This window comes from Netta rufina (genome assembly GCF_964035555.1).
Source record: "Netta rufina genome assembly, chromosome: W".
In the NCBI taxonomy this organism is placed as follows: domain Eukaryota; kingdom Metazoa; phylum Chordata; class Aves; order Anseriformes; family Anatidae; genus Netta; species Netta rufina.
The window spans coordinates 2,141,650-2,167,663 of NC_140139.1; the positions used below are offsets into that span (position 1 = coordinate 2,141,650).

General features: G+C 41.4%; 1 protein-coding gene across 5 annotated transcripts in view; it reads left to right on the plus strand.

Moving 5' to 3' along the window:
• The window catches only part of DYM (dymeclin), an 86,318-nt gene that overhangs the window by 25,470 nt on the left and 34,834 nt on the right, over positions 1–26,014 (plus strand). For all 5 annotated transcript variants that reach the window (XR_014619277.1, XR_014619278.1, XM_084304538.1 and 2 more), the window contains exons 9-12: positions 653–795; positions 20,025–20,207; positions 21,770–21,948; positions 25,570–25,695. Coding sequence is in view for 3 of the 5 variants with exons in the window: in XM_084304538.1 (XP_084160664.1) it covers positions 653–795; positions 20,025–20,207; positions 21,770–21,948; positions 25,570–25,695 (631 nt within the window). In the remaining 2 variants the exon portion in view is untranslated. The remainder of the gene's footprint in view (positions 1–652; positions 796–20,024; positions 20,208–21,769; positions 21,949–25,569; positions 25,696–26,014) is intronic.

Genomic DNA, 26,014 nt, shown 5'->3' on the forward strand with positions numbered 1-26,014 from the left:
ATTAAATGGGAATAGGAACCAACTGTGTGTTTCTTCAGGAATATTTTTTTAAAATACTGAAAACTTACTTATATCCAACCAATTTCCTGTTCCTTTTTCAGAATCACTGGGATGAGGTTCTGTGTTTCGTTCATCATTGCGAATTCACCCCAGCCACACAAAGCCACGTATTGGGGGGGTGCAGGAATTCTGTTGTTACCTATCCTATAAAACCAAAGCATGGAAGGAAAACTAAATGAATATAGTGTTTTTTTTTCCCTTGTATTGATATTTTTACAGTCGTCTTGGGGGTAGAAGAATAGAATAGTTAAATTGACTTAAAAGTAGTGTTAAAAACAAAATATTTCTGCAACCGTGCTCCTGAAGGTGCTCCTACAGCATCCTGCTGAAGTCAGTACATGGTCAAAACCTCGGTAGGTTTGGGTCAAAACCCAAGACTGCTATGCACCTTGCCTGCTTTTCATGGTGTAGTTGATTAGACTTGACTCCCAGGTGAGATGATGAGCGTCTGTTATTCCTCAAATAATCACTGGGACTTTTAAAAAGAGTCGAGGTCGAAGCACATCCTCCTTCCAGTGAACAAAAGCACGTAGCCGAGCCAAATTTCGCAACTTGCGAGTCGACCTGAGCTGCCTGTTCTTTTTCCTTGCAGTCTCCCGTATACCAGCAGACTCGTGAAAACTCTGCTCTACAATTTCATCAGACAAGAAAGAAGCCCTCCTCCGGGGACCCACGTCTTTCAGCAGCAACCAGACGGAGGAGGACTGCTGTACGGAATCGCATCCGGGGTGGCAAGTGAGTCTTTTAGCTTCTCTAAACCATTTGGCAGATCTTAGGAAGCAGTGGCCCATTTGACAAAGCACTTTTCAATTTAAAACGTTGGAATAAATATTCCTTAAAGGCTCTGTTGTTCAAGAGCTGTACATATTTTCAGAGAATGTGCATATGTTATTCTTTGCTGTTACTGTATGGATACGGCATCCTGCTCTTAGGTGGAAATTTCCTGCTCTTGAGGAGGAAATTTGGACTAGATGGGCTGAAGAGGCTCCTTCCAAACTCAAGGCTTCTGTGGTAAAAGAGAGTAGCCTAGAGATCAATTTCTGTAACATATTATGGTGTACACCTTTCCTGGTAGGTTGACAAACGTTTTTCCTGGATGTTGTGAATAGTTTGTGACCTTCTGTGGTTGGTCTGTTTGTTACAGATCTCTCTGAGATCTGAATTCTTCAGATCTTCTGTCTGAAGAATACAGAAGACTTCATGACATATCGTTAAGAAAAAGGGTTTCAATATTTTTTACACTATGTACTGCCTTTTGATTGGTGCTTGCTCTCTTCCCCATGCCAGATGTGTGGTTTTTTAGCTGGGTATCGCATGTAAAAATCCTCCCTAAACTATTTTATTTGTAATAAAAATAAAATCCAATATCTTACTAACAGTAATAGTATCTACCACTTTCCTTGATTTGATAAGTCTAAGTAATACTTTGCAAGTCAGTTGTTGTTATAACATATCCTATTTATTTGGATCTTGTGTGAAATCCAGCCGCTGGAAGCATCCCTAGGGAATATTAAAGTTCGTGCCGCCTGTGGCCTGCCAAAAAATACTTCTGCAGGCTGTGACAGTGCGTGTGGATCTCCTCCTGGAGGCAGTAAAAGAGCATGTCTCTGTGATGTAGTGCCGTGTATCCGAAACACATTCCTGCTTCTGTGTAAGGTGAGGTTACGTGGAGCCCGGTGCGTTCGCAGGAACGCACTCATCTTCTTTCTGGCTTCTGGTTTATATGCTTGGGGCAGACCACTGCAGTGTTTGGGTTATGCCCAGAAGGGAAATGTGTCAGAAAACAGTTGTTTGGGTTGCTGTTTATTTAGACAGAGAAGAGAAAGCAATTAAATTGTTCCTTACAACGTGGTTTTTTTTCATTTTGGAAGTCCCAGCAGGTATGTGCTTTTCCTTCTTGTCAGTTGCTGGAGAAAATTGCTTTCAAAATGTTTTCCAAAGCAGATTTCGTTCTGCGGTTTGTGCTTCAGCTTGTGACTGTAGAGTGGTTTTCACGGCGGATTTCGTTGCTACCTGCACCAAATGTTTTCATTCATCTTGCTTCTAGTCATGTAGTCATGCCTGAGTATATTTCTGCCTTAGTACAAAGAGCTTTTTTCCCTCTTCACTCGCTTAACCTGTGAAGTCCATCCCAACTGTCACCTCCTTCCCTTCCCTCACAGCTCGTCTGATAACATATCCCCAGATGACTTTTTACTTCTTTCCCGTCGACTTTGCATTTCTTAATGCAAATCCTCAAGGTTTCTGCCTACGTATGTTCTTGTCTCTTCCTACGTTTCCACCCCCCTTTGCTCCTTCTTGAACCGTTCTCTTAACAGCTCCCTTGGCGCACTCCCACACTTATTTTTGTTGCTTCTTTCGCGAGTAGTTGAAGTGCCATCGTTTCTCCTGGTGAATTAAGTATCTTCATATGAAGCTTTAGGTAAAAGGGCTTTTGTAAAGAGCTCTCTAATAACCCATCCAGGAAAGGGGAAAAAATAAATGCCATCTCCTGTTGGAAAATTGGAGTAGTCCTTCTGTTTGTGTGCACATGGTTAGTTAATATTCTTTGCCTGCATAAAACACTGGACTGTAGATGAAACTTAAACACACTAAGATGGGTAGAGTAAATGGCATATTTTTATCCATATTTATTTTTATATTTATCCATGTTTATTTTAATATCCATATTTATTTTTATCCGTATTTTTATGTTATTGGAATTAAGCCCTTTGTCATCTTTCTTAAAGCTTCAGGTACATGTGCAATAGAGATTTTGAAAACAGCAACACAAATTGATACAAAAAAAAGTGAGATTTGAGCAGATGTGGAAGAACTTCCAGAAGCGATTTCTGTATCATTTTATTTTTGTATAGTTCTGTAAGCTTTTATGATTTTACAGGATACGTACTGAAAGAAGGAAAGAATTGAAAACTTTTATGTCTTTTAAATACTACATAATTCGTAAAGTAAGTCTAATGAAATAATCCATCATTCATTTAGGATGAAAAGAGGCAGGAGCCTGGTTTTTACAACCTTTACTTTTCATATGAGATTTTGAGGCCTAAGTTAATCACTGTACTTGTTAATTTGGAATTGTATAACTTGATGCCACAGTTACCTACCTTATTTTGTATTTTTTTTGTGCATATTTTGTAGCCTCTTGCACAGCAGCAGTAGGTCTGCAGGCTTTTATAAGCTCTGTATTTCAAGCCCCCCTCCTTCCTTTCCTTCCTCGTGATCCTGCAGGAGTGAAAACTACACACAACACGAGCAGAAGTTTACCCTTTCCCACAGTTAACCTTGTCCTGCTTCTCATCCTTTGCAGCCTGTTTCTTTTCCTCTCGTGAACCTCCTTAACCCAGAAACCACGCAGCCAACATCCTCACACCGATTTCTTCTCCTTGGTTTGACTGCATGCAAGTTGCCTGTGTGCTGCAAGTTCCTTTCTCTACCTTGTATACAAAGCACCTTGATGAGAATTGTGTTGCCAATTATGCCATCATCCAATACACAACTGCAGGTTTGGTGTGAGGGGGGGATGATATTTCAGTTTTCTAACCTCATAAAGGACATTTTTCAATGCAGCATCTTTGGCATTGAGTCAACTGTGTTTTGAATCCTAGTAGTCTATGACAGGAAGATGTTAGTGCTACTCAGGACTATCAAAAAATAAATGTAAATGGTTTCATTTAGAATAGATGACCCAGTTTACGTTTTGCTGTTAAAAAGATAACCCCACCTTAACGCATCTTGAAGTACTTAGGAGTTACTTAGTGTGTGTTCAGATAATTTTAACTGTGATGGGTACCAAGGTTTCTTCTTTTTCTGCTGGCGTTCTCATTAGCAGGAGCACTTGCATGGTTATCTTTATAAGAAAACTGCTTGTTCCCATCTAGTGTTTAATGTCAATGAAAACCTAGATCTAAGACTTCCGTCCCACTCCTGTTAATCTTCTTTCTTGCTTACAGTCCATACCAGCAGCATCCTCTTGTCACTGCAATCATGGCTTTTTGATTCAGCCAGTACGTGAAGATTTAGATAGGATCCCAATCTTCAGAGATTTCTCTTAGTTTCTGTGAAGATGTGTCTGAACTGCAGCAGAACATCTGCCTGCATCTCAAGTATGTGTTCTTTGAAATTAAGAAGTTGGGGGTTAATAGTCGTGTAGCTGGGGGAGGTTCAGTCTGCAAGAGCTGCCCAGGAAGCCGGATTTTAGGGCAGCTTCATCCTGACCATTATCTGTGCTGTGGGGACCAGGTGAGGAGATCTGAAGGAAGGTCAAACTTTTCAGATAAAATTCGTCTTCTGTGTTAATCGTAGTAGCACAGAAAAACATTGCCTCAGGCATAAATCTGTTCTGAGATGTCTTCTGCAGGGATTTCTTCACTGTCAGGCTCTCGTGTAGTTCCTTTGGTGTGTTTTTGGTGTCTTTTTGTTTCTTTTTAGTTTATCTTTGTGGTTTGGAATGATGTGAGTATACGACAGTTACACAGCAGTAGCACTTCTGGTAGCATGACCAGGCCCCAGGTCCAGCAAACGTTTAGGGCTTTCAATCACGAGGATCTGCAACCAGCAGAATCGTAATATAATTATTTATGAAGTTGTTGCTCTGCCTTGTAAACCTCACCAACGTGTTTTTGGTAGTCAACCACTAGTTAGAAACAGCTGGGCAGGTGGCACAGACTTTGCTGTGAGACCCCCCCCCACAAACTCTTTCTGTAAACGTTGATGGCAACGATAGCAAAGCGTTTCTTTTAAGGAAGAAGGCCTGGTTGTTCACGGAAATCTTCCACTGACTCCAGTGAGCCCAGTTCCACTCCTGCAGGGAGCAAACGGTAGGATGGGTTTTCCTTCATTTCCTCTCAGGGAGACGCTGCTGGGGACCATATTTTGTAGTTAAACATCCTCAAAGCTTCTTTTTTTTATTCTTTAAGTCCTCTCGATATCCTCTGTGATACCTACCTGATGCTGTTTTGTGGTGTGCCAAGGGCACTGCCCGTGGTGCTGCCTCTTTCCTCTTGTGAATCCCTCTTTTTCTCGCCGTGAATCCCTTTTGTCTCATCCTACACGTAGGTTGTAAGCTGTTGAGGTGAGGGACCATCCTTCAGCATGTACAGTACGTAGCATAACGAGGTTGTGGTTCGTTTCTGGAGCTTCTGATTTCTGTGGTAATACGGATCATAATTGCAACCAGATGTCCCAGCTTGTTTACTGCGAGTTCTGCAGCGAGTTTCACGAGGTGTGTTGGTGATTTATCTGCCTGACATTTATTCTGATATGCCAAAACCTTGAACAGCTTCAAATAACCCATTATAAAAGAGAAGTTGCTTTTTTTTTTTTTTAAGCCCAGCACTAATAAACAAATAAAGAAATCAAAACCCGAGTCCCCTATTGGCTCAAAAAAAATATTTTTATTTTTTTAGCAGAAATTGCTTGTTAAAGGAAAAAAAAAAAACACAGATATCTTGCAAACATTAGGGCAAGTGTGAAAGAATTTTTTATTGCTGAAAAAAAAACGAGGCTTTGCAAACTTTTTCTAGCTCTAAGGGAATTACAGAAATTGAAACTGAGAACTGCAGAATTAATCATTACAAAACGTCACCTAAAATTTTTGTTTTTCGAAAAGAAAAACACCGTTACGCTGACAAGCTTGATCTTTCCTGAAATCCTCTACGTTTCAACTCGGGGATGGCGAGGAAGCTGTTTTGACCTCTTCACTTTTGAACCAGTGTCACCGAGGGTATGGTTCTCCTCTAAAACCTACTACTCTTAGCAGTAAATCTGAAAATGCTTTAACACGATTAACACCATCATTTCTGCTTCAGTTTGGAGCATCCTGCAGTTGATAAAGTGGGTTGACCGTGCTGTTTACGAGGCTAAAATCTGAGAATCAAATGTCAAGTTTGCTGGCTCGGGGGCTTCCAATAGGCCACTATTTCTGAATTTATACTTCTCATGATTTTATACTCGGTAGCCAATTATTGGCAGGTCCTTTGGAGGGGTTGTAAAGTGAGTGGACAGGAGAAACTTCAGGTCAGGGTGAGGAACGCTGAGGAAGTACAACAAATGATTTATTTATTTTTTATTGACCCGTGTCCAGATTTGGTTTGCGGGGTCCCCGAGTGGATTAATTTCATCAGAAGCTGCATTTGTTATAAAATTATGTGTTGAAATGGTTTCTCTTCGTTCTCCTGCCAAGTGGCTGCAACGCCTTTTTGGGATCGGAGCGTCCAGCCACCAGCTTGTTCACATAAATCATAGCAAGGGAGCTGCTTTGCCTTCTGGCTGGTGTGTAGACTTCTCCTACAACACTTCTGGGGTCTGGGGGGGGAGCTGCTGCCCATGAGGGACCATAGTTCTCCACTCCCTATCTACCAAACTTCTCATCCACTCTCCAGGGACGCCCCGTTTCTTCCTAGGTCAGGGATTCTGGAATTTCATCAACCTGGATGGAGCTCACAGTGTGATTTCTCTGGCGTCTTGTGGGGTATGTATTTAAGAGCGCATATTCACAGCGTCGCATACGTGGGCTTGAAGTGTTTGTTTCTGCTTTAGGGGGTTGATTTCCTGCAAAACTTCATTTCAATAGCTGTCGTTTCTAATGAACGCTTCCAACGGTGAAGGGAAAGTGTTCTCCTTTACCTTTTGAGCATAAAAAGCTTGGAAATCTTCCCATCTTTCTTTTCTTTCTCCAGATTAGAGCTGTACCTCCTTGTTTGCGTAGGCCCGTGGAGGAGCTGAGTTGTGTAAAGAATGATCTAAGATTTAATGAGACCTTTCACTAAAATCTTTGTCTCGAACCCACCAAGACAAACCCTTAATACGATTATAAGGTAGTTATTTTTTACTTCATGTTCTAGAAGGGCCCGTGGTAATTAAATGTGTTCTGCCAAACTGTAGTTTCCAACACAAGTATAAGATTTTTACATAACCTGATAAATGGCTATTTTTCCTTTTGAACAAGCCATCAAAAACATTTTCCCTCGTTCTGTGAAAGCCTTCCCAGCCAAATTAGAGCAAAGCCAAACAGATCATATGCTTAGCAGCGTATTAGAAGAAACTATTTGAACAGTTGCAGGTTTAAATGTTTATTTCCTTCCCCTGAAGCCAGTAACTGCTGTTGTTGAATAGATTTGGAACTTCTCTTTTCTGATTGAACTTTTAAGCTCTTGGTATGTGGTAGTCATAGTATATAGCAGGGAACATTATTTTTCATGACAGTTGGGTTTGTCAATTCGTTCTCTTTCAAGCGAGTGGCGTTTTCCAGAGTGACTCACTTTGGGGAAAGAAAAATACTATTAAGAAGAAAAGAATGTGGCACCTAGGAGTATGATGAAAAGAATGGATTTCCATTATTGAAACATAAACTTCTGCACGACGTGGAAATTCAGTTATTATCCGGGTAGGAAAGTGTGAAGTTTTACTTCTCAATAACTTGATTTTTTTTTTTTATATGGATTTAGAACTTGCTCCAAGTCCAGAGCTGTGTGCTGCCAACCTGTGTTGGTCGATGTCTGGCTGATAACTGCCTGCGACGGCCGTAAGTGTCACAGGTTGGGGACGTGGTTTAGCCAGAAGTGACCGGCTCCTTTGGTGTGCAGCAGGTTGCAGCTGTAGGGGTACGGACAGAGAAGCCATCTTCACCCACCTGTGTAGCTTTATTTTGTTTTAAAACAAGAAATGTGTTGATCCAGTGGGTGGCATCTGCCCGCATCAGGGGAGTTGGAAGGGTCTTTAAGGTCCCTTCCAACCCAAACCGTTCTCTGATTGATTTTACTGGGAGCAGCGTGGAGACCTTGAAATGCAAATTCCATTTATCAGCTCTGAATTGCTGTTGTGGATGTAAAAACGTCGCTGATCTGAACTCGATGAAGTTAATAGTGAAGTTGTTACTGGTAAACAAACTCTCCTTGCTGGAGTAGCATTAGAGGCCTACTCACGCAAAATGCAGAGCGAGTTGGGCCAACAAGTTCTTGCATGTGATTGTGCAGCGTTTCAGGTAAACGTTTTCATGTTTGACCTTTCTAGATAAGCCCCTGGATCGTTTTCCTTCCTTTGTGCCAATCATTGCCGTTCTGTGATCTTTCCTTACTCATTTTGGAAGGTTTTTGTGAGGTTTAGAATCGCCTGTTACTGTAGGACTGCTGCAATTCAAAGGACAGATTAATTTTTATTTATTTTTTTTTTTTTTACTTGGCGGAGATCCAAACCTCGTCTTCCTGTTGCGGATATTAATAATGACAGAGTTGAGACCCTGTCACTCTCCTGAATCGTGGAGGTAATAAATTTAGAAACCAGATTTCATAAGAGGGTTGTGGTCAGGAAAAGGACAAGGTTTTTTGTCTAAATGAAAAATTTGAGAATGAGCATAGCCCTGGCATAATTCCTAATAATTGTTAAGACTCAATTTCTTGCCGCTTCTCCGAATATTTTGGAGTGTTTTTTTCAGTATTATAAGGATCTGTAACTGATGATTATACAGACACAGAATCCCAAAATGAATGAGCAGAGAATTTTTACTTTCGTAGTGGTCTTAGCTCAAAGAAAACCACATTAATTAGTTAATCCAGTGAGTGAGATGGTTTTATGCTGCAGTTAAGTCAGTTTGAGTTAAATCCATTTATTTTTGCCGTGAATATAAACGGGTATAAGCATATAAATGGGTAAGCATAGAAGCTACACAGTTCTTACCCTAAAGAGAACACACCCTCAAGATTGTCTTTAATCCGAGATGACAATGGCAAATTCTAGGAGGTGTCACATATAACCCTTCCTAGCGCTCTGCTTGGCAAAGGGCACGTATTTACGGCTTCAAAATTGGTTCTGGTGTTGATCTGGGCTGTGGTTACCCACAGAGAATTGCTCCTGCAGCATCCCAGTAGCTTCAGTGGAAACCTTGTGAGGTCAGTCCCTCAACTTTTCAACCCCTGAGCTTTGGCGAAGGTGCTGAGTGCTTGCAGGGAGGAAATTAAATATGAGGGGGATGGATCTTTATCATGTTTTATAATTTTTAGCGTTGGAAGAAATAGAGATGTTTCATTTTTCGTAGTGTAGCAGGTAGAGCACTTCTTAAATAAATAAATAAAACCCACCCCCACCTCGCTACAGCCTCCTTTAAGGCTACTTAAAGTCCCCTTAGAAACCTTAGAAAACTTCTTGCTATTTCGATGCTTAAATAATAGTCTGAAGAACTTCTCTTTCTGTTAATAACTGCTTCTTAGAGAGAAGTGTGGAGAATGGAACAAAACGTGTAAGGAGTTTTACTACACGGAGGACGTAATTCTGTTTTCAAAGCAAAATTTTTGGAACTCTGTTGGATTTCTGTAGTGCAAGGTATGATGACATGCATGACAAATCACCTCTACAGGAAATTTTTTAGAATTTTAAATATGTTAAAGCATAAATGCTATAAAAAACATGGCTGGAAAACAGAATAGTAATTGATCGTATAAGCTTGTTGGGCCAGGATATTCTTCTGGCAATGGGATGGAAGCAAAACCACTCCTGATCCTGCTGAATTGAAGACTGCTTTTCCATTTCACAACACGCAGAGCCAAGGCATGGAGAGGTTGGATTTCATCCGAACATGCGTGTGGCTGACTTCAGAGCTTCTCAAGGTACTCGTCCACAAACTTATCCCAAAGTCGTTCCTTTACTGAGCAGTCTGATAGAAGGAATCGGATTAATCTCATCAGAAAGCTATCAGGATGACTCTTGTTCAAATTATTTTGCTGCGACCAGGAAGGGAGTGGAGGCCAAGCCTTCTTCCATTGACATTTTCGGGCAAAAAAGCATCAGTCTCGTCAGGTCTCTCCCATACAGCATCCGGAGTATCTGCTCCCAAAACAAAGTCTTAACATCACACTGCAACTTCTAGGGGCAGGCCTGGTATTTCAGTTAATCCGAATAATGCTTTCGTGGTTGAGTGGTATTTGCCAAAAGCCTTAAACGTAACCTTTGTCGCAGAGAAAGGTTAATGACACGTAACCTCCATCAGAGAACTGCTTCTGATGAAAAGCGTTTATGCAGCTGAAAGCACAGCATTTTACATTTTTGTCCTGTCAGTTGTCCTGAAATAGTCTTAGCATGGATGGAAAATGTGCCTGTTAGCCACGTTCCTATAATTACCCAACATTCTTCTTAATTTTTCTGTAAACTTGTAACTTGCACTGACTTCTGACACCACTTCTTGCTGTTACAACCCTTGCGTTGGTCAAAAACCTTCACGAATCAATTCTGGATTTTGGTCTTTTTGATCTTTTTCTTCCGCTATCTGGAGCTCTCACCCACTGAAGCTTTGCCAAAGCTGTCCCGTTGCCCAAACAAACAACTTCCAGCTTCTGTAGCAGTCACAAAAGAGAAGGCCTGGTGACAGCACTTGGTGCAACTGAGTGATTTAATTGCAGCATTCTTAAACGAACAAAGGCGGGGGAAATTATTGCGCTCGGCTGGCCTGCGTGCCTTTGCCATTTATGCTAATGCTATTTCATGAATTGAAAATACATTATGTTTAACGTGGGCACTTCTGGGACCGGGTAAGTTTGCTAAATAAGTACAGCGAGCGATATTAGTGGTAGGCTGTAAGCCTCGTGTCTCTTCTGCTTTTTTCTCTTCCCATTTCTGCACTCTTGTCTACTTGCAAGACCCCCTCAGAAGGGAGAATTTAGGTAAAAACTTATTTTGAACAATACGTAGAGGATTAAAATCTAATTAGTAATTTCTAGATCGGTCTAAAATGTGTTTAAACACAGTCCCATGGAGTTTATCGAGTTAGGTTCATGCTTTGTCACACCATTTGTACCTACCGGTGGATTTTTCTTCTTGCTAAATAGAAAACGTTTCTCTCTTGCCATTTGGCTCCGTCGTATTTTCACTGGAAGAAGAAGAAAAAAAAAAAAAAAATCTCGTGTGCTTTTGCAGTTTGTGTATTGGAAAATAACGTGTTCTCAATCAGCGCTGGTGTTTCTCTTCCTGTCTTTTTTAACAGCATCTTTTTTCCTCTGTTTTTTTTTGTTTTGAACACCTCTGTCGTGTCCCTCCACATCACTCCCTAAAACTCAGGGCATGCCCGGATAGTTTAGGTCGTTTCAGCACCTTAAAGAGCCAGCGTATTTGCAAATTGCAGTAGTCAATCCATAAAGCATACGTATGAACCGTGTAAAACTTTGCTTTGGCACGTATTTACAGCTCTGCAGTTCATTAATTTTAAAGGAAATTTGCACCGTGGCTTGGCACAGGGCTTGAAAGAAGCACGAGGCAAGTACTGAAGATGGCAACCTGCAACACTTGTAATTCCTGCACCTTATGTACAAAGGTAATTCTTTCGCTGTGCAGCACTGACATTTTCGTTGTCACTTCCTCCTCCTTAGGAGGCAGGACTTGAAAAGAGGTAATGCCTGTAGAAATGACAATTTCGAGCGCTGCCTGCTTGGTGCTAGCCATAATTCCTTCTGAAGCCTTCTTCTGAGGCATCTTTATGCAACTTGGTGCTGATTTAAGTTTGGTTTTGGGTTGGTTGGTTAGTTGCTTTGTTTCTTTTCCCCCTGCCCTATTAAGGGAACATAAAGTGGGAAGAAATGCCCAAGAGGAAGGGAAGGGGCTGCCTGTTTTGGTGGATGTTAGGTTAAAATCTCCATTGACATGCACCCTCTATCAGTGGGAAGTCGGTGGTTTTGTTTTGTAGGAAGAAAACCAGATCGTGACCTGGAGTGGAGACTTTCCTTTCCTTAAAACTGAAGCAGAAATCGAATTGTGGGAGGTTTTAGGAGGGTTTACGAGTGCCTGGAAGGAAAATCCAGATCAAATTCATCTTGCCAAGAATGGGAGGTATTTTAGGCAGTGCAGGAATTGATGGCTGGGATGGTTGATACCTACTAGTTTTGTATGCGTTTATTCATGTAATAAAAAAACTATTTTATATGAAGAAACAAAACATATAAATAAATTGATACATCCTGGTGGGGATCAAGCTACCTAGCTGACATGAAAATATCCCGTACCTGATTTGCGTTGGCCCAGCATTTTGTTTTTACTTCCTGATGAACTAATCAGGAAACTGGGCAGTTTACAGCTTGTTGATATTTGTTCTTTGGTCCAGCTTCAGAAATGGCTTACAAAGCTAAGGTTGTTTCCCAAAATATTATTTCGCTCGCTGCTGCCACGGGAAACTTTTCATTCTGAATGGGTTTGGGAAAGCCGGTGAAATTGGTCTTCTTCTCAAGCACCTTGCTGGGCTGGCTGGGTTTGAGCTGATTAATGGATATTGTCCAGTGCCCTAACCAAGAGCAAAGAGAATATATTCAGGCCAAGGGCAGATAGAGTTAAATGCCCTTATTAAGTAGAAAATTCTCATTTTTATACAGATGGGGGAAATAGAGGAAATAACAGGCTTGTAGCTTGACTACGATTATACAATGAGTTGACATGACAGCTCAGGATGAAATCCCACTGTCCTGATCTTTATCCTCATGATTTAACTGCTGGGGCCTTGCTGCAAGGTTACTAAAACACACTGCTCGCGTGTGATAACTTGTGGAAGAGCCCCGCTTAAACTAAAACTGTTTCAGGTGGTTTTAGAAGATGTACGCAGAGCGTATGAATGTCTCTTTTTGCCTACTCTAGGGCTCCGTCACCAGATCCGCTCTCCTAATTCACCCTGACAGCTCCCTGGGCTGCAGCTGGCTGGGAGCAGCGAGCAGACGTACCCAGCAGCTTGGCGACAGCATCAGGTTGTGATTTTGGGTTGGGATAGCAGAAAGGCTGTCACAAAAACATCTAAAAATATTCAAATTGAACTACTCCACAGTAGTTCAGTGCTGCAGCTCGAGCCAGCCTTTTAATCACAGAATTTCTAGGTTGGAAGAGACCTCAAGATCATCGAGTCCAACCTCTGACCTAACACTAACAGTCTTCCACTAAACCATATCCCTAAGCTCTACATCTAAACGTCTTTTAAAGACCTCCAGGGATGGTGACTCTTCTAATGCCCAGGTTAGTCTTGTGCAGAATGAGTTACAGCATATTTTAAATCATAATTTCCCTTTCTCAAACATGGGCACAGACCAATCTTGAATACCAACATAGCTGCAGGTCGATCTCAGTCTTCCCTAATCGTGCTCCCAGAGACCGAACGCCCTGTGGTTTATGGGTTGGCACTGTTATGAAATCTCTACGAGCAGGAAAAGCCTAAAGAAATTTTTCTGGTAAAAAATTTTTAGGTGACAAAATTTTCTGGAACTCGCCATGCATACTAGAAACAAAATAGAGCACCTTGAAATGTGGCTCCTCACGCTGGGGCAAATGGAGATCTTTTATCTCTTTCATGCAATGGAGTAGTTTAACATATAAAATATAAAACTTTATTAGTATGTTGTGTGTAATTGTAGTCTTTTAAAGGATAGTTGAATGTTAGCACACATCTTCATATAATTTAAATATTAACTTCCAGTTTTTGATGGAGAAAAAAAACATACAAGCTTTGTAAATGCTTAGCTTTTTTCTCCCCTGATAGTGCTGTATTTTTGTAGCTAGAGGATTTGATGCATCGAAGCCTTTCCCAGCACCGTTCCCTTTGCACTGGCCGTCTCCTCGAAAGACAAGCGACTTGGTAATAGATGCAGAAGAGGACTCTGAGTAGGGCATCACGCGTCGCAGCTCCATTTTCTTGGTTTGCATCCAACCCTGGTGTCTGGTGACAAAAACTTGTTACTCTCTGATGCCTCTGGCCTTGATTTCAGGGCAGAGCACCAAGCCCAAGGGCAGGTGCTAACATAAAACAGCTCATTAATGTTGGCAGTAATCTGAATGCCCTTATTTTAAGGGTGAGCAGAGAGGCGGGATTCTTCCAAGTGAGGTGCTGTTTTCTGCTCATCCAGATACTGAAAAATTTTGCCCTGGTTTACCTTGATTTAGGGACAGGACTTAATTCTACGTAGCACTTTCTGTAGTGAAATCCGATCTCCAATTGCTCTTTTTTCTATCTTTTTCCAAACTTTGATTGTTTGTGATGAAACTTTCCATGCCGCGTATCTTCCCTAGGCTGATTTTTATTTTATTTCATCTTTTTGGCCCCGCTTTGATCGAAAACGGGTTTCTTTCATTTTTGAGAAGGAGGTTAGGGAAAAATGGTGTTTAACCAACGCTGGATTCTTACAGCTGTTTTATTGAGGAGCTTGAGTCTTCATGCCTCGGAACGGGCTCTTGAGATTTGGGAGAGGGGCTAGGGGAGAGAAACCATGGACAAAGATGTGCCATTTGCAATCCCTGTTAAAATTGACTAAATCTGGCCAAGCTGCAAGGTTCTGAAACTTTTTCTTTGCATACATTAAGCAGAAACTTGCTGAAAAACTGGCAGCAAAGTTGGTCTGAATGCAGTTTTCATGCCGCTTGGGTTCATTTTTGAAAGAAGTGCCTAAAACTACACCATGTCCATTATTTAATACGTTATTTATATATTAATGTGTAATTGATCCGAGAAACCCACGGATCCATGAAATAACAATCGTCAGTCCAAAGGAAAGTTCGAGTCTTCTTATTTATGGTTATATCATCTGATACCAAAAAAAATGATGCCTCAAAGTGCTACTACGATCTTCATAAACAACAGAAGTGAACTGAAGTGCAGCATGGACATCAGTTAGAAGGGGTAGGAGTTGCTTGTGAACTGCTCTGTTCGTGCACATTCTTCTCCAATTGTTCTTAGGGCTCATACTTTGTTATACCAAGATCAGGACTTGAGCATTCCTGACTTCTGCATTGCAGAAGTGGGAGATAGTTTCACGTGGAGAGACCCGAGTAGGGTTTATGGAGCACTCTTGGACACCAGACCCTTCCAAGACTTCTCATCTTTTCATTTTCTGGAGTGTTTTTAAGATTTCTTGTGAATTTAAAACACCTCTTGAAGCAGGTAGACATCCTAAAAACATTGACTGGGATATCCCTGAATCATCCAATGATCTTATGCTTTGGGAAATCTTCTTTTCTACTCAACTTCTAAAACTTTGGCCTTTTCCATCCTCTTCATCTGGATTCTTTGAGGCATCGGTTTGGTCATTATAGTGTTGTTTTTGTTTTTTTTTTTTTTTTTTTACTTTCAGTGGACTAGCTTGATGGTTTCGTTGTCAAAAGCCCTGCTGCAAATCAACCCTGCTCTCCTTTTGCCAGGATATTATTTGAGCATTTTCCCATGTTTGTTTCTGTCCTCGGTTTTGTCTGGTTATGTTGACAGAAAATGTTACTGATTTGCCAGTGGGATCGCGTACACTCACAGCTCTCTCTCTTCTTCTGACCGAGCCACCACAACAACCAAGTACCAGGACAGTACGCTGGGCCAAAGCCAGAGGAGATTTCTATTTAAAGTCAAATAATAAATAAAATCACCCAACAACTCCTTTTCAACATCTCTTCTGCGAGCTTGTTGTTGGCTTGAGGTTTGCTGTTCCAAGGCTGAGAGCTGATTGAGTCAGACAGTTGTAAAATTGAATCCGACTCTGGGTTGATTGCAGTTTTTTCCCACATTTCTCATATGTTTTTCCTCTCTCTCAGCCTCTTCTAACTTGAGTTCGCTTTCCCAGGTTTCAAATAGTCACAACCCTGTGGTGTGTTCTTATATAATGCCATAAAACCTTGATATTTTTGTATTTTGGTCACGTTTGCAGCTTCAGGAATACAGGACAGTCTTCAAAGTTGCAGCAGAAATATCCTTCCATCAGAAATTGTATTGCCTGTGCCTGGAGGAGTTGAAATAGTAGCTTCCAGCAACGGGCCAAGGAGATGTGCAGTGCATTAAGCAGTGGCTCTGACGATCCCGTCTGTCCTGGAAGTTTTTCATTCTGTTATTGCCGTAAAACAAGCAGAACTCCAAAGAAATTCAAGTCCCGTGACTCCTAGTTCGGCGGAGCTAAGGAAAATACGTGAATGTTTCCTGCCTTGTTCAAGTTGTTCTCTTTCTGTAGCTTTTTTTTGGAGTGTATTGGCTGAGGTGAATTAATGGCGTTATTACAGTGGCTTCCAGCTTTATTTGGCTTCATTTTAGACTTGATTTAGGAGCGTGGTTTGTAATTTACTTAATTCCTCATGGTGTCCATCATCAGATATGCCTGATACTCAGGTTTGCCTTACAGACAACCAAAAACCTCTTCAATTTCTAGCTAACAAAGCTGCCCTGTTCTTCAGTGTCTGCGTGCAGAAGAAAGCCACATCTGAGGATGTTCAGCACATAACTTCTTGATGTGTTCCTGCTACAGCCATGTTGTCGAAAGCTTTGACAGCTCTGTAATTGAGCTGGAGATGGAAGGTAGTCTTATTCTGCAGTTCAACACGCAGGTTGGGCAATCCAATGGCAAATAAGGCTCCAGAAATGAAAAGAAGCCTGTATTGTTTTAGGCATCACAGTAAGAGAACTCCTGAGATGTGGTGATAAAGAGGATATATGACGTAAAACAAAATAAACCTTTTTTTGTAGTGAATAAGGGATGTGCTTTTTTGTTATTAAATTGATGCAATTTAGCATCTGTAGCCTTTTCTCGCTGCAGTGACCTTCGGGAGGTTGCAAAGTGTCGGAGCTGGGATTAAACGCGGGAAGAGAGGTAAAAAAGAGAAAGGAAAGAAAAAAAAATCTGTGTATATAATTTGGCCAGGCAGAAAAAGAGAAAAGATAACTGTGCCTTTTTATTTAAAGGCAGTAAACACTGAACTGGGAAGAAATGTTTTCTGGTCTTACAGAGAGAGTACCACTTAGAGGAATAAATGAAGTTGAACCAAGGAATACTTAGGCTGAGTATTAGGGGGAAAAAATCTGCACTTTGAGGTTTATTAGATTATGGAGCACTCTTCCCAGAGGATGTGGTTGAAGCTCCATTACCAGTCCCTTCAAATTAGGCTGGATAAAATAACAAAATGTACTGGAGGGAGCGCTTCTGCATGGGTAGGGGATGAAGGCAGTTACCTAATCCATCTGCTCATTTCACTCGCTTCCATGATTCATTTCCTGAAAAAACCCGCTTCCAAAATGTGTCGGTGACATCACGGCCTCAGCCTCCTCAGCCATGTCGATGCTTTTTGGTAGTGCAGCTTTCAGGTGGAGTTTCTTTGGGGGGGGAAAAAAAAATAAATAATAAAAAAAATCAGTTACGATCAGAGTCACGATCTTTGTTCCCCAGGCCAGCCCCCCAGAAACTAACCTTTCATACAGGTTTTTAAGTGGCTCTGCTTCTGTACTGCAAGCTAGCTTGAAGATCATCAGCTGTGTAAGTATACCTCATAGCCCTCACAATTAGCAGTTTAAGCTTCTTAACTACAGCCCTGAGATGCTTAAGGATGTGCTTCTAAAACAGAAAATGACTTGAGACGTAATGTGAGCTCCGTCTTCGTGCAGTATTTGCCTCGCTGATCCAGCCTCTATGGTTCCGTGGACCGCTTTCTCCTCTCCCGTTCGTTCTTACATAACATCCCCGTGGCAACTTGAGGGATGGCTTACATGGAAAAGTAATCGTAGGAAAGTATTTCTGTATTTTTAGCTGTCTTCTAACACAATGCAGCAGCTGGAGACGAGGGCAGGAGCCAGCACAACGCGAACTGCCAGCTCTCCGGGGGCCACCAGAAAGCCTGCGTCAGACCACAATGTGAGGCTCGTTGAATTGACTTAAGAAATGTGACACACGTAATAAACATTTAAAAAAAATAATCATAATAAAATAAAAAAAAAGAAAACCTCTCAAGTTCCCAGAGCGGCTGCTTGGTCATAAGAAGGGTGAAATGCTAACGTCAGTGGTTTTGAATGATACTTTGTTTGCTGGTTTTGGTGGAAGAAGTACGTGATGGTATCAAGTGAATGTGGTGAAAACCTCTTGCTGTAGTTCTTCGTAATTATTTTATTTAGTGTTATAGCATCAAATGTTTTCCTGTATGCTCCCAAAACAAGGTGTGGAGCTAGGGCTTGATCTGCAGGACACATGAACCAGGGAGAGTCAAAATCACAGAATGGCTTGAGTTTGGAAGGGCTCTTAATTTCAGTGCTTTTTGCTGAGGACGTTTTTAAGCCCTGTCCGTGTTCTTACCTGTCTTTTGGTTTGAAAACCTTCGAAATCAAGCTGTTAATATTTTATTTAGTCCCGTGACAATGTAAGTGTACGTAAACTTTTCTCCAAGTAGGTGCAAACACAAACCTTACTCGTTTTCTTTACTGTTTCTTTACCGTTTCTTTACTGAAACGAGTAAAGGAGGCTGAGATTTCTGCCTCCTCCTATTTACATTAAATAACAGTCTGGGGAAAAGCAGTTCCTTTTTGATGAATGTGTCATAACTTCATTTTGCCATGAAGTGTTGTTCCACAGGCTGTCAACCTAGATTAAAATCCCGGCCTTGTTTTCATGGCTCGGGAAAGTGTTTCTAGCCGTCTTAGAGCAGCTCTTGGATTCGCTATTGCAAAAGCTGCACCTCACCCTTCAAATGAGGTTTTCGTTTATCCTGGTAGGAACCAGATGAAAATATTGCCTCGTATTGTTCAGTTGTAGCTGTCGGAGAGCTCTGAAGGTAGGAGTTGATTTTCGAATCTGGAAAGAAACCCAAAAGGGGTGATTTTGTTGTTGGTTTAGGAAATGCTTCAACAACAACTTTGACAGCACCTGAAGTACCGGACTAGTACTGGAGCCCTGTTTGCTTTACCTGCTGTGTTTTACACAGAATTGTATAAAAAGGGGGAAAAAATATATATACACACGTGGTGTGTAGCTCTGAGGAAGAGCATGGAAAACGGAGCTGTTTGTTCTGCTTTTGAAACTAAAAGCAGCGTGTTCCCTCCTCGCAAAGTATTTGCCAGGAATAATTGGCAAAATGTTAATGTTGCTCTAATTGACCCCGAAAAAAAATAATAATATCTAGTAATGTGGCTCCCTGTGGAAATGAATAAACGAATAAAGCTGTGTTGGAGAATGGCAATGAAAAGTAGATCGTGTTTTGCAACAGGCAGAGCTTCAAGAGGTTACTTGGGTCAGAGATCAACGTGTCTCGGTCATTACGACCTCCTTCTCCCTGGTGGAAGCTCCAGCTTTTGCCAGTGCTTTGGCCATCTCCCTCTTTTCCTAAATATTGAGGAAAGCAATGGCAGATGCCAACCACAGAAGGATGGGACGGTGGAAAACTGAAAAGCTGGCTTAGTTGAGAGTTATACCAAACTTGGAGAAGAAACGTGCTACGTTTGAATTCATTTAACAAATGACATTGATAAATAAATAGTAAATAGGCTGGTTTTTTTTTTGGTTTTGATTGTTTTTTGACTTTCTTTGCATGTATCTGGAGCAATCATGAGTCGAAAAGCAAACTTTACGGTCAACGTTTTTCTTTGGCCTCCTCCTTCTGATTTGAGGACAGCAGATCAAAAACATGGTCATACAGGGCTGTTAAAGCAACGTGAGATTTTTAAGAGAAGGCTCTAATTATGGTGCTTTTTATTATAAGAGGTCCTCCAAGCTGCTTAGCAGTGAATAGCATTAGTTCCCTTTGTCTTTGACGTGACAGTAATTGCCTTGCAACTGTGTTGGTGAAGGGAGCGTTGGGTTATTACAAAATCTGCCTATATAATTATATTGGAGAAAAAAAAATAATATTTGGCTGTTTTGAAATGTTGTTGGGTTAAGAGCACATTAAATTCTTTTATGTTTTCCGTTCCAATAGCCTACAGGTTTTTGTCCTGTGCAACTTGAAGCTGGAAGAGTAGAAGGCTGGAAACTCAACTGCTTGAATTTTTCTTGAAGAAAGTACATCAGAGTTAATTCTGACTTTTGACATTAATAAAAAAAATAATTTGAAAGTCGAGATTATTTCCTGTTAGTATCTGTTAACTTTCTTCTCATGGTACCGGGGTGAAGTGTTTTTTTAATTCTTCCATGTACCTGTGTGTCAGATGTTTCTCCCTAAAGGGGGATTTGTTCATTAAAATTTGAACGCCCCTAACGTTGTTTATCCCTTCTGCCTTTTCTCTGCAGCTGGCCTGCGGACAGTCTTCACGTTAGGTGGAGTGGGGAGTAAACCAACGCCGCAGCTGGAGCAGTGCTCCCCTCTAGCTCATCAGAGTCTGCTGCTTCTCCTGGTCTTAGCTAACCTGACTGATGCTCCGGATACACCGAACCCCTACAGGCAAGCTATTATGTCCTTCAAGAACACCCAAGGTTTGTATGTCCTTACTTCTAAGCGTGAACTGATGAAAAAGAAGCATTAAGTTGCTGGAGATTCCCCTTACAACATTTATTTTCTCTCTAGCAAGCACATGTAATACTACATTTTCCCCTGGGATTTTAGAGGTGGAATTGCCCAGCTGCTGAAACTTAATTGAAGGGGGAGAGTCCTTCAGACTTGATGAATGCAAGAAAGCTTCATAATTTCAGAAGACACAAAGCTGACTTATAAGCAGGTCACTTATCTGATAGTCTGGAGGAGTCTCCTAAAAATCTATAGTACTTGAAGAAATTCTGGTTAGCTGGCATCACGTCCCTTAGAGCTCAGATAAGCAGTTGAATTTCTAATTCTGTTGCTCGCTTCTCGTACTTCAAGTCTGAAGAGAAATTGCTGAAATGTAAACACGTTTATGAGGCTTACATACAGAAAGTTTCAGACTTTTTATAGTTCCAGGATGTGTATCAGGTGGGACACCCACACTTCAGGGGGTGTAGGTGGCATTCATGTGGTCGGTCTCTGCTGGTACAGAGATGATCCAGAACAGTGGGAAAATAGTAGTAGTAACATTGAAGTAGTAGCATTGCCACACTGTTTTCTGCAGCAGAACTTTCCCAAATTAACGCGTTTTTACTAAGCAATAACCAATTCAGAAATCTGTAGCCTGTCGCTGCAGGAACTAGGGAATTTTAGTTAAATTCTTCAACTTCGGGTGTCTTGTTTGTAGAAATATGGCAATTTTTAAGTCCAGACTTGTAGAATGCTTGAGTACCCAGACTGCTATTGTTCCCAAAATACCCTCCTGCCACGAAATTGCTGTAGCTTTTCCATATGCTTAGCTTGTTTGTGTGCTCAGCAAAGATAGCCTTTGTATCCAGTTGCCAAGATGCTGGCATAAATCATCCCCAAAAGGCAGATTTGCCCAACTTCGTGTGTCATCGCATGGTTTGGATGGGTGTTTCTGAGCAGAGCTGGACAGGAGCAGGTTTTAAACTTCTGTGGAGGTTCTTGAGAGCTGAGGAATGGACCTCTTCTGCACTGGAACAAAACTTTTCACTCTCCAGAGGTGTTTTGTGAAGAAAGCAAAGGCAAAATCTCTGATTTGGGGAGATCAGGAGGCTGAGTGAGGACACAAATCTGGCTTTCTGACATGCTGTATGAGCGCATTGATTGTCAGACTTGTTTTTTTCCATTTCCTCTGGAAATTCCTGGATGTTCAAGATTTGTGCTGATGGAAGTTGTTGTTGAAGCTGGTAAAGCTACCTGTGAAAAGCAGAAAAACATTTTGTTCTCACTTCCAGCTCTGCCACGAATTATACTGTGAATATGAACCATGTAATGTTAGCTTAAGTGGTATTAAACTATGTTTTGGGGTGTTTTAAATTATTTTTAATTAGCCTATATGGTTATGACCGTCAGTGTAAGGGTGGGTTTTGTTTCCTCCTTACTCTGGTATCTGTATGAAATATTCCACCCAGAGGATTTTCTAGAATTAACAGGTTATCTGCATGGTTAAAAATATATTTGCTAAAGGTTATTTTTGTTTTCTTTATTTCAGATAGCAGTGCTTTTTCGTCATCAAATCCGCACGCTTTCCAGATCAATTTTAACAGCTTGTACACGGCTTTGTGTGAGCAGCAGAGGTCTGATCAAGCGACCCTCCTCTTGTACATGCTTCTGCATCAAAACGGCAACGTACGGACATACGTGTTGGCACGAACAGACATAGAAAATCTTGTAAGTGTTGTTCTCCTTGCACTATACTCCTTGCTCCTGGAAATTTGGGTGTCAGCAGCTTCCAGTGTCCCCCGTTTTATCGTGGGGGCAATAGGATGCGAGGGCAGCACTGGTTCTGAATTATTTACCCCACTCACTTCATTAGGCCAGCTCAGAAGGGCAGCTCTGCTGACCTCTAAGCATACAAATGGCTTACAGGGTCTGAAAGTCAGGGCCTACTTGGTAGATTTGATAAAAATGCAGCTGTAGTGGCTGCTTTAAGTAGGATTGTGGTTAATAGCCAGTATAACAGACACCTGCCACGTTTTTTTTTTGTAGGTTATAGATTAGCTTCTGCTCCCTGCTACGTTTAGTGATGTCACAAACCACTTTAACAAACCTTGCTTATTAAATAGCATTCCTTTAATAAAATAACGGCTGTCTAGGGGAATTGTTAACAGAAGAGAGAACCTTTTCCATTTGAAGACGTGCAATCCTGCCAGATAATTAGATCCCATGCCTGTTTGATGGCAGATATGGAATGAGGTTGGTCTTAATCCAAGTTCGAGCAGATGCATTGCTAAAAATCGGAGTTGATAGACACCACTGTTGGCAAACTCAGGCAGGACGGTCGATGTTGAATGGATGATTCAAAACTGAACTCCTGGGTAGTCTGCAGATTATCTAGGGGTGGAGTTGAGTCATTTTGTATAGATTCTGTCAACAAATCATCGCATTTGATTTTCTTTTATTGAATGGAGCATGTCAGGTTTCACAGCTGCTAAACGCATCCATTTACTCTGGAGAAGCTGAGCTGAGGTGTGTGCATTTTCTAATCGTGGTGTTTGATATGTAGCTCCCAGAAGAAGCACGAGGTGTGTGTGTTAAAACAGCTCAAGATGCAGGTCCTCAGATACTCTGTGATACTGTACGTGGCTTTATCAAGCATAAATTAGTGGGCTCTTCACACGGTGCCAGCTGGGTGAAGTAAAAGGGGCTGTGACATACGAGAGCAGGCCAGCATTCGGCTGAGCTCTCACCTTAAACTTGTGGCCGTTCTGGAGGTTGTTCCTTTTTCCCTTTATTCCACACATTACAACGTTTACTGTGTGTTTTTTTTTATTGTTTTGGGGTTTTATGTACTTTTCTGGCTTTGGTGCCCAGGAAGCATCACTAGCAGATGTTCTTTGGCATTTCCTAGGGTGGTTTTTTTTTTTTTTTTTTGAGTTTTATTTGCTCTTTTGTAACTTCAGTTTAATTTGCAAATTGATTCCGTGTGGATTTGTTAAATGGTACAACAGATTGTATCTGCTTGGGTATAAATCCACCTCTGTCATTTGCATGTAGATCCCTTTTTTTTCTTGTTTTATCATTGATAATGCAATATATCTTTTTTTTTTCTTATAATAACAGTTTGTTTGATAGAATAGGATAGGTCTTCCATATTTTATAGCAAGTCACTTTGTATAACTTCATCAAATACTTGGTTTAAATATCCGATGCTATCAGGGATGTTCACGTCTGGAATTTGGCTACGTGATCCAGTGGAGAAAAGCTATTTTAAAACTCTTTGCTTGGGAAACTGCTCGTGACCCCTGACTGAACACAGCACCTGCAGTTCGCAGTGTCTGTTTTTACCTGCCCCGTGTTTTTGGGGATTAAAAGTGATTTTTTTTTTTAATGGTGGCTGTGCCTTCCTGGTTCAAAGCTCCTCCTGGTGAAGGAGTGTTAGTAATAATCCAGTAATGATACTTGAATGAAAGGCTCTCAACAAAAGGGCCTGCAGTACAAGTAGAAGTGGGAATTGTATGTTTTTTTTTTTTGCAGTTTCATTCAGAAATCATTCGTTGGAGGGTGTGACTGCACGTTCAGAAGATCAGGGTATGCCAAGGTTTTTTGAATAAAGAGTTGCATCACAGCAGTTTGGCTTTAAAAAACCAAAAACAAACAAACAAAAAACACGTCTTTGCATGAGTGTTCCTGGATGTAGCCCTCATCTGCTTGGAGAAATGGACTGGGGGAGTTTTCTGTTAGCCACAAGAGTGAGTGTGGATGTTGCATCAAGCATGACTAATGCAGGGTCTTCTCAGCATGGCCCATGCCAGTGCACGAGGAGATAGATATGAAAGTGTGCAAGTGCATTTTGGTTACAATTCTTGATAAATTTGAAGGTAACTAGAACTCTAACTCAATCTTGCCTCCTAATTTTTTTTTATTTAAACGGTGGTTTGCCTGGATAGCTTTTGAACAGTACCACTTGTCCTCAAGGAACGTGTACCCCAGCAATCAGTATACGAAGGAAGAAGTGCCCGGAGGAGGAGGAACGTAGAAATTTATGTGTTGATTTGCTTTCCACCTGGACATGGCACGGAGAGTTTGCCTCCTTCAGTTCCTTCGAAAATTTAAAGGAAGGAAGTTAGCAATGTGTAATTTTTATTTTTATTTTTCTCCTCTTTTGCTGTGGCGTTGTCCTGACCCTGGCTAAAGCATCTGTGAGAAAGGTTTCATGGCCTGCAGCACTTAGCTCGGTCTCGTAGGTTTTAGCAGAAACTGTCGTGGGTTTAACATGTTCCAACTGTTTTTTGGGACTTGTTGATTGTAACAGAACATTCTGGTAATTTCAGAGGCTCATGCAGTGCTTGGAGTCCTGGCCTGTCACCAGAATAGGTTTCACATGATTCATCCTGTTTCACTCGGCTTGTTTTGAAAAACAGCAAAGCCTTTAGGTGTCTAGAATCGTCTTGGAATGAATTCTGCTTCTCATTCCCTATCTTGGAATTCGGAGTTTTCTCAAGTTCCTTTTTTCCAGGGTATTTTGTGATTCAGGCCGATTTCTGCAGCGTGGGGAAGCCACGTTGTAGCGAGCCAGTGGAAAGCTAATTTTCAGTTGGTGAGAGGACAACGTTTGCATCTGGATTAGCTTTAGACTAGCATTCAGGTATGCTTTTGCAGTTGCAGTGAGATCCCGTTTTCATTATTATTGCAAGACCTTGGCTGGAGCTGTTCATCCTGGTGGAAATGTTGCAAGACCTTGGGCTGAACTCTCATCGTAATGTCAGCTCTCTTTGGCTGGGTGTTGTCTAGAATTGGAAAAACAGGCTTTTTTCTAGCCTTAACCCAACCCAAACTGGTTCTTTGCTGGGATTAGCTCCACAAACCAAAACGGGAGCTGAATTTCAGGGCTTAAAATGACCCTGTGCACCTCGGCTTTAATATGCCCGGCTATATTTCATGAGGAAAGTCATCTCAGACCAGGCCTGTGCTAGCAGAAATGGTTAGAAACAATTCTTTTCCTGTCTGAACTGTTGAAAATCTCATTTAATAATTCTATTTTCCCAGAGTCTAGGAGGGAACTAAAGCTTTCAGAGCCTACAGGAGCGAGTATGGCTGGAAATCTCATTTCTTAGGAATTGAAATTCCGCGTCTCACCACAAGAAAGAATTTGTTTAGACTCTTTCGGAGACGGAATAAAACAGATGGAAGGTGTTTGAACACTCTACGTCACCGCTTAGGGGTGGTTATTTCAAGAGGGAGAAATTTGCTACGTTATTGTTAAGGGCAGGGAGGTTTAGAGCCTCCTCTGTTTATTGTCTGAGGTATTTGAAAGGCTAAACTAACACACGCGTTTGTTTTCCCCGAAAGGTTCTGCCAATTCTTGAGATCCTGTACCACGTCGAAGAAAGGAATTCACACCATGTTTACATGGCTCTTATAATTTTGCTGATCCTTACCGAGGACGACGGCTTCAACCGATCCATTCACGAAGTGGTGAGTCGTTTTAATAAATCATTCTTCAGACCCCAAAACGGCTTAAATCTTTATTTACAAAGGTGCATCTGCGTCTCTTTTCTCAGCAGACAGTGTTTATGGGCTGGATGGGTTCATCCAGATTTGATGCCATGTATGGATTTCTTTTTTTTTAAGGACGAATAAACGACAGAGTCTTTTCAGATCATTCCTTACTGATGTGAACCAACGTGTTCCTGCTCCCGTTTCTCAAAGGAGATGCTGCATGTGCATCCTTTTCTCTGTTTTTCAGTGTTCTCTGTCCCAGGTTAGCGTAGTGATAACCAAGCAGGCTGTCTCA